General features: G+C 43.9%; 1 protein-coding gene across 1 annotated transcript; it reads right to left on the reverse strand.

The window, feature by feature from the left end:
* Positions 1–336: 336 nt before the first annotated feature.
* LOC119371641 (ninjurin-1) lies at positions 337–9,122 on the reverse strand. The gene is made up of 3 exons (XM_037642089.2): positions 8,912–9,122; positions 4,492–4,737; positions 337–640 (listed from the first exon to the last, which is right to left on the reverse strand). The coding sequence occupies exons 1-3, from the start codon at positions 8,954–8,956 to the stop codon at positions 458–460; spliced, it is 474 nt and encodes a 157-aa protein (XP_037498017.1). The 5' UTR covers positions 8,957–9,122; the 3' UTR covers positions 337–457.
* Between the last annotated feature and the right edge of the window lie 368 nt (positions 9,123–9,490).

Here is a 9,490-nt window from a genome sequence, read left to right on the forward strand (position 1 = left end):
ATGACGAGTGGCCGAGGTCTGTCTATCAAATGCACTGACCTCTTCTGTCACCGATCGGCTTTGCCTCGACTATCTAAATTAAAAGTGAAGTGTTGAGGAGAGGAATGTTCGAGAATGCGGGGGTTAGACTCTACTTCATGGTGTAGTAGAATGTTTTGGTGCTTCGAACCATGGCGCCACATGTCAACAAACAGGATTCAAAGCAGCAGAGGGGATAAGGCTTCGACGTCGCAGCACTGCGTGCTGACCAAATATGCGCGTCGAAAAGAAAAGGGGAAGAGTAGTACTTGTCCAAGTGTCTCCCTATTTCCACACATGCACTAGTGCATGTTCCAAAATTTATGTTAACACTTGTATGCCCCCTTAGTAAATAAGCGCCGATGCTGCGGTGCACACAACAAAATCAGTTCACAAAAATGGTCGGTGGTTTTCCGAGAGATTTTGAGTGTGGTTGCGTTTACTGTTGAAGTGCGCCATCTTCATCGTGTCTGAGGCTGAAAGCAGCAGCGACGACGTTTATCATGGCCACCATGGTTGCAATGGCGGTCGCCACGTTGGTGAGCACCTCAGCGCGTCTCTGGTGGCACTCCTTAGAGAGGTCCAAGAAGCCAATGACCACGAGCAGTCCCATTTGGATAACCTGGTTATACAAGCATACACACGGTTATTTTAGGATATTAGTTTCTGTGAGCAATCCCGCCACGTATGCGTGACCATTGTAGTTAAACCGCTGCTCGTCCGCAACCAGATTTCACTCGTGACATTTTGCAGTGCACACCCTTTTTTAGCTTTTGAATGCATTACTTGTTTAGCTTTGAGTACCAGTGTATTACGCAATGCAAATTATCAGGAAGCGTTCAAAAGTTGCGCATAATTTCCTAAAGAGAGCTGCTATACGAGCAAGAAAAGTCAAAAGTGAAAAAACAAAACAAGATTTTACAGGTATGACCATCGGGTACACAAAGGAATGACTTTAAGCCGCGATAGTGCGTGATTGCCTCCTGTTATAAAACAAGAGATAGGTAAAGCAGCAGCTTCGAGGAAAACCAAGAACATTGCTTGATGAAGCAGTTGTCGCGCGGAACGCAACAAAAACTTGAAGGACACTTCCTAAGTTACAAAGTGTGTTCGGCGATAGCCTGTGGCCATTCGACTGACTATGTCATGGTATCGGGTGAATCCACATTCTTGGGGTGCTTCTCCGAACGGCTTGCCGTGAAATCATCACAGGGCCGCTTGGGAGCCATCCGACTAACTCGACTGCTGCAACGAGACGTCTGACGAAGGAGCGTTGCTACGCGCGCCGCTGTGCCATCACGTGACTGCTGAGAGAGTGTCAGGGGGCACGGATAAAGTCCCTGAAAGGCACGGACGGACGCCGCCGCCGCGTTGGAAGGAGCAACGCGCAAGTGTTGCTATGCGCTGCTCTGCCCTCATGTGATTGCTGAGGGAGTGTGAAGGGAGAGGCCACAGCTGGCACCGTTCCAAAGCACGGACGGACGGGCGGACGCCGCGAGTATGAGACATTAAAGGCGTTCGCATTAAAACCACAAGAAACGCAACACAAGGGCACTACGGACTGCAGTAGAAGGCGTGATATCCTGCTCTGTGCTACTTGTTTTTGTTCTATTTTATGCTGCGATGGCTTGATGAAGCGATAACCAGCTATGCCTACAACAGGATGTTCCATGAGGACATTTTACAAGGCTATTTCACGTGAACACGTAAAAAACAGCTGTTTTGTTATGTCGGCATTGTCGTTATGAGACAACATTAAATCCCCGGATAACAAAAAAAATATCTTACATTACTCAATCGAATGGATTTGTGGTACTGCGCATAGTGTGCAATATAAAAATACGCTGACACTAGTGCCATCACTGGCTCTGAACTTATTTCCTGTCGAAGCAGCTACTCCACCTACCGCCTTCAGAGGTCGTATCTCTGTGCGAAACAATTGCAAAATTACCTGCATGCAAAAAGTCTGTTGTCGTGCACGCATGTACCGAACACTGGAGAGTTCTACACCCACGTACAAATTTACAATTTGCAAAATCTGTGAGGAGGCTTTTCTGCAATATTTCCCAATCGAAACCTCTCGTTCACAGCATGCTTTTCTCGCTCTGATTCGAGGCAAAAGGCGCGAAGGCAACGACGGACAATGAGAGAGAGACACACACATGGCGGCGTGTCTCTCTCTCTCTCTCTCCTTTCTCGCTTACGTGCATTGACTGCTACGCACTTCAGTGAACGTGCACCATCACCACGAAGGCTTATGAGAAATTACTGCGAGAATGACTCGCCTCATAGTAAGCTGTGAGACGCACAGAGAGAAGGGGGAAACAAAATAAAGGAAAGACATCGGCAAGTTGTGAATTGAAATAATGGTTCATTCTGCTTGTCTGTGGTCGGGGTTATTTTGGTTGTAAGGCATATGTGATCGCGAATGCGCAGTAACAGTTTTTGATAAGGTCAAATTTGGATTTCAAATATGTTTAGCTACCTTGCCGCAAAACTTAAAAATATGATTTAGTTCCAAGCATTTATCCAAGAAAGCAATATACTTCAAATGCTTTCCTCAATGTCTTTTGTTTCCTCGGAAAATTTCTGTATTGTGCTCACATTTCCAAATCAGAAGATATTAGCATTTTTTGAAAGTTGTTTGAGTGTATGTATGTATGCTGTGTAGTTCACTAAGCCACCCCGCTTTGCTGTCAAACGTCACACAATTAGGCTGAGGTCGCTCAGTTAAGCTGCCGTTAAGCAGCTTTTATCCTGTTGTCACACTGAAGACCTATAGTATGGTACGTAAGGCCCCTGAGAGAAAGTTGACACGAACGAGGTAAAAGGAGGGCAATGATTTGACGCAATTCACATTGGTAAGTGAATACACAAGAGAAAGATAAGTTCATGTAAAGCAAGTTCTATATACGGAAAAGTAATATGCTACGGTTTAGTAAAAGTGATATAAAACCTTGGTTTCGGCCAGTTCGTTCATACTATGGCTTTTGACGAGAAGCGCAAGAAACACAGACAAAGAAGGCACAAGGCTGCGCCCGTCCTGTGTACTTGTGCCTTCTTTGTTTTTCTTGTGCCTTCTTTCTGCCACACTATACCGTCGCTTTATCACTCTTTCGTTCGTTCTCATTTTACTTATGGCATAACATGCTGGGGAAATACTTACAATACTCATATTGTGTCTCTACAGATTGTCCAGAACCAATGCTATAACAATAATTACATGCAGTTCACGCTTTTCGAATGCCGAATCTCTACTACACGAGAATAACATCCTTACCATTACTGAACCCACTAAATACAACCTAGGTGTTGTTTTCTTCAGACTTATTCATAACGAACTTCCGCCGGCCATATTTCTGCCTTCTAACCTGATGATTTATGCTACCACCCGATTCGTGTTGAACAAAAAATTTCTTTTACCTAGAATTCGCACTAAATATGGTAAGCAAACTGTAACTTTCACCCCTATTTTATTATGGGACACTGTTCCACTTATCATGAAAACTGCAAGATCATTACTGCAATTTAAGAAAGAGTTAAAAATGTACTTACTTCGCGCTGACTAACCAGAAGAGTTACTGTTCTTTCATTCAATGTGTGCCTTGTTGTTCGGTGTATGTTGGATAAAGGATAATGAACTGTTCTATCGTTTTTTTGGTTTCACAGTTTTTTTGCGGTCAAGTGATATGCTAAGATCGTGTTATTTGTATATTTTGTTCCGCTAATGTTATGTTTTTCGCTTGAATGCTACCTTCGGCTACTGTTGCTTTGAAGTGCTTACTGCCATAATTGTGTTTGACTATGGGACCTACTTCTGTATACTAAATGTCTGTAACATTACCGAACTTTTCATAACAAAATTCTGATTCTGATTCTTGCGCTTATCTTCACAAACCGTTTATATACTTCAGGTAGGTGACCCGAAGGAACCCCATTGAAGCATTAGGCATGCAGTAGGCCTTTTATCCTTTTATTCGACTTTCGTGAGAAAATATGTCATCAGCTACAAAATGAACCTCTTCAGAGATCGCTAATAGTATGGGATGTAGTGAAAGCGTTAAGAGATTCCATACGAGTACGATACTGCTATACTCGCGCTCCGGCTGAACTATGGCAGCTGATTACCCCTCCCGCGAAGTTGCTAACAGCCGAGCTTAAAACAAAGTCATCAGCGCATTCACTGGGGGACAGATTTCTTTTTCAATGGAACATGACCAGTAAGATTCCATCCGTCGCTGTTGCTACTGTGTAGTTAAAGCTGAAATTTGGGCTAGTTGGTCTTGACTTAAATACATAATATAGCGGAACAAAAACAAGGACAGAGAAAGAAGCACACAGGACGTCCTGTGTGCTTCTTTCTCTGTCCTTGTTTTTGTTCCGCTATATTATGTATTTAAGCTACTGTGTAGATCCAGGCGTAGTGTTCTGATTTCTCGGTTTCTAGTACGTCCGTATGTCTGGCACCACTACCTGGAAGCCAATGGAGAGTGAAACCAAGATCAGGACCGGTGTGTAGAAATCGAAGCCTGGTCCCAACTGCAGCACGTGCTTGAGCTGCGCCCCGTTCGCCGAGAGCAGCGCCACGTCGAACAGGCCTTCGGACACACTCTTTTTGGCGGCGTACCAGTTGCGGTAGTTCACCTCGGGATCAATTGCAGGGATGGAGAACAGTGGAGATGGCGGGCCCACCATTCGATCCACATTGTCATTCTCTACCTGCACGCATGTCTCGGTGTCAAGTCATTTTGTCACCATGCTTACCTACTTATACATGGGCGCTACATTACGCTGCACCCTGCGTAGCACTCCGAGTTTGGCGAAAACCGAGGGAAATATACGGGACTTGTGCTCTCAGTTGATGTTATATTTATTTTAAAATTTACTTTTATTTCGTAATGACATGAGGGCCTTCAGTCATAGGATATAACATAAGGGGAAAAACAACATATTAAAGGCACCCAAAAACGGTTTTTTGAAATTGTCAGCATTTAGGCTACGGCATCATCTCATCATTCGCACCATAAATTAAGCAACGCACCTTGTATCAAGGCTGTTACAGGCAATATTATGTGACCCTTCTTCTCAGAACTGCCTTTCCTCCTTAACTAGCCGAACGCGCAGCCCTCGCTGTGGACGGCTGCGCGCTCCACGGAGCCGAAGCGCGTCACGGAATGGTTGAGATCTGCTCAGCCTGATGCTGCAACACTCCCAGCCGTTCCCATATTATTGTGCGGTACGTGGACAATCTGCAAACGCCATGTATGCGTACAAGCAAAAAGGATTTGAGAATAATCACCGCTCGGGCAATGGGGCTGTGTCTTCAGGGGTGAATTTAGAGCCACATACTCGTGTATCCTGGCGTTGATCGGAAAGCGAGAGCCCGACGCTCACTGCACCGACGAGCTGAGGGGACTCTTATCGCCAGTTACCTTACATTACTTACACGACGTCACAGCTTTACAATTAACCAATTGTTAGGTTTGCAGCAGACAACGAGGGTAGGACAATTTATGGCGCCCAAGAAAAGAAACCTCGAGATAAACACGGAACACGTTGCAACACAGGCAGACGACGTTCGCTGTCAACCGCAGGTTCAGTGACGTAGGCTGGATATAGCCAATCAGATCGGTCGCCGGTGCTAATTATAATAAAGCATTTCTACGTAGAATGGAAACGGGAATTTGAAAACGTATTTGGCTAAGCCGCTGCGATCTCTAGCAATGCACATGTTTAAAGTCTTGCCAGAACTTACACACTTGACACTGACAGCCTAAACTGGTCTGTAGATGATCCTTAGGACTTGCCTTACCATCTCAGTACGTTTGCATAAAACAGTCAGAACCTTTTCAGGATCCCTTTAAGACCAACGGTATCGAAACTGAGAAAAAGAAGCAATAGAATTATACAGTATAAGGTGCAATAAAGCCCTGCGAGCACAGGATAGACTGTGAAATGTATTGGAAGGAGAGGAGATGTGATAAAGGGAGCGTAATATAAATTATGAGAACTCCAAACACAAAAATAAAAAGTGCAGATAAATTATCAGCAGCGAGGAGATATGATACGTAAGAAAAAGTTTTTTCGAAATGTCATAGGGTCATGTTGACTTGCAGTATTAAAGGGAGGCCACTCAAGGCAGAATTTACGTGAACATGAAAGAAATAATTAGGTGTAAGGACTAATTTTAGTAAGGAGAGGCACACTTGAACAATATGTGCTTGCTTGCTTTCTTTGTGTCACACTGAGTCGACTTGAATCCCTTCAGTGTTAAGCATATTCGTATACAGTGAGCAGAAATGTACTTTAGTAAATTGAACGTCGGGCTACTGGGCTATCCACCGACGCTAAAATAGTACAGCGTTTTCTTCCCCTGACTTTGTATTAGATATTTTAGATGTTTTTAGCCATCTTGGACAAGGGTTTGTCTTTACGCACGAGACCCCCAACTTCAATGAGTTGCAGTTTTGAGATATAAAGCTACAGCTATTTGCACATTATGTATGCTGGGCGTATGCCCCCGTTCAAGTAAACAGTTATTGCCTTTTGACTCGGCCCACTCTAAGCTTATAAAAATGGAAATTGCTGTACAGTGCATGAAATTAGCTCTGGGAAAGTCGTGCTCACATCGCATGCAGGTGAGCTTTGATTGGCAGGTGACCCGCCTTTTGGCCGCAGGCTTTCCTACGAAGGTAGTTGTAGCAGTCGCCGAGACACTATTGCAAAGGGTCAACCATGGAGGAGAAGGGGTGGGGGTTCGGGAGAGGCCAGTGTTTAGGCCACACGTGCACAAAGTGTCGTATGGCCTCAAGAACTTGGCAAGCAGACATGAAGGGCCTCTGGTTTTTGTTTGGCCCTGATAGGCTGTAAGAACTTAGCCCTCGAATCTCCGTTCAAAGTAAACGAGTAATCGTTCCCTTTTTCGGTCACTTCATAGTGAGTGCTTGTTTCCTGTATTTATTTATCTTATCGTGCGTCCAACTGTGAGCGCTGCGCAAACATCAACACCTTCTGAATCGCTCAGTTTTCCGTGTTCATGCAGCTGCTACATCGCTGAAGTAAAGGTTTACTGCGTTACTCTGCGTAAGTAAGATGCACCACAAGAGAGGAAGAAACATGCGGAGGGACGCCCGGGCTGTTTGCCGAATGTACAAAATAGTCTAGCAGCATGTTCAACTTTTAGGTTACTCAGCGCCGTTGTACAATCAGTAACGTTAACATCGGTTTGAGTACTATAAAATGTCTAATCAATATCAACCTGTGTCATAAAATTTCCACCATGTATGTTTTGCCAGTCCCACACAATTCTTTAAGCACCATAAGGTGCAGCTTGTTCGAGCCGGAATTCATTTTTATCGAAAGGGCGCGTTGCTCGTGCTGTCAGGTTTTAGTGCTGACGAACTTCCACTGCGCGTTCACGCGGGAATCTGTACATCTGAGGTTGAAGACCACTGAAACGCCTTTTGGCGCAAATGGTTGCCTGTAGCCAACAACCATTCGCACCCGTTCTCTTCAAACAAACACAAGATGAAGTAGCCGCGAGTTAGGAGAAAGTGCGTAGATCACGCGACCTGTAGAGAGAAAAGGCCGCGTTTAACAGCGAATCTTTCTGTGATCCTTTCTAAACTTTATACAGCTGTAGCAAACACCAACAGTTAGATAACGAGAATGAAATGTTGGTAACAGATATTAACAGTATCATCGATAGTAGACTTATTTTGTAGCATGTGTACTCCATATAAATTTTATTACAGATTCTTCTTTTACCCTTTGAAGCGCCATGTACACAATTGTGTACACTACTTGTTTTTGTTATTTGTATCGACGAAGGGCCATGAAAGAGCAAGATACATTGAGCTTTGGATGAATTGAACCTCCTGCATAATAAATGCGACTTCATTCAACTTCATTCTGCAGCGCACTACGGCATACGATCACTTTGCTGAAGGCACTACCATACTCGCGGCGTCGTTCGACGTACCGCTTCTCGCGACCTACGTCAAAAGTATAATTTTTCTTTGCTCATAATGGACATAGCCGAAAATGAATGTGCATTATATTTCTAGCCTGAGGTTTAATTCTATTTATGCAAAAACAGAGCATGAATATCTTCAGATTAAATAGATATTCGATCACAAAGTAATTAGAAATGATTACTATAAAACACATAAATTAACGAATTACGACATTATTTTTGTTGCAATATGATATCGAGCGCCTTGAAATAACATTTTGACGATTTCACGCATTTACAGGGAGTTCTTCATAGGTGGCATCTGGAAGAGTTCACAGCATTGAATCCAGTATAGCTTCTAAATCACTATATATATATCGATCACTCGTTCATATTTATTGCTGAAATAATTAAGGCATGCATTGCAGGACATCATGGTGAACTTTCTCCGTTTTGTGATTCCTGAAGCCCCATTGGCCAGCAGGCCATGTTGATCGCGGTTCTATCACCAAGAGGCTTCAATTATGCTGAAATAGCAAAACTTCCAATAACATGCTCGCAGCATTAGCACCTCGAAGCATTCCCAGCATAGACAGGCGACTGCACTTATGGTGCGAACGACTGAAGGATTTTTACAGATACAGCCGATACCTTATTGTAGTATTCTCGAACGAAAAAAAAAAAAGGACGTGCTCGTTAACGTTCCCCCGAGCAGCTTGCTGTACTTTATTAAGAATTAATCCCTCTTGAGTTTCACAAGAATTGTATAGTGTTTTACAATTTTTCAATAGTGCGACATTCATGATACGAAGCTAGGACATCAGAACAAAAGCAAGAAATGTAGTGTCTTATATCGAGCAAATGAAACTTTATGAAAAAGTTTAATACTCACCGTTTTTTTTTTCAATCTTACACCGAAGGGGCATAAAAGGACCTTACCTTATTTGGCACTGCCTTGAAAGATACCAATTCAGTCATGTCCATGCTAAAGGCAGAGCTACGAGCCACACTCCACCGTACGACAAGATCCACCAGCGGGGACGACCAACGCTCGTGAACTACAAATGCCACAGCCTTGCGCGTGCTATCGCAGGTTGCGAATGCGTCGATACAGTGTAGCGTTTGCTTTCGACTGTTGTGTGCGGAGCGTAGCTCGCTGCCACGACATGCTCTTAGCATGCCCACTGTGTTACGTGGTCACTATCGCATGCGATGGGAAATAAGTTGATTGCTAGGTTTTACGCAAACACGAATGACGCAGACCAAGCCTACTTGTAGTGCGAAGGCCGAATGGTTTTCGTTTCGAAGCCAAAAATATCCATTTATCGTACGCACACCGATAAGTATGAACCATCGTTGCAGGTAAGCCTTCTCTTATAACCTTGATTTTATCTGAGGTGGTAAACATTCCAAACCATCTTGCCTATCAGCGAGGGGAAAACATCTGTAGATTGGACCAACTGATGACATTTCGACTGTATCTCTTCCGAATATTTTTGCTGATTTCACTGTCGCGAG

Source organism: Rhipicephalus sanguineus, chromosome 10 (genome assembly GCF_013339695.2).
Source record: "Rhipicephalus sanguineus isolate Rsan-2018 chromosome 10, BIME_Rsan_1.4, whole genome shotgun sequence".
Taxonomy (NCBI): Eukaryota; Metazoa; Arthropoda; class Arachnida; order Ixodida; family Ixodidae; genus Rhipicephalus; species Rhipicephalus sanguineus.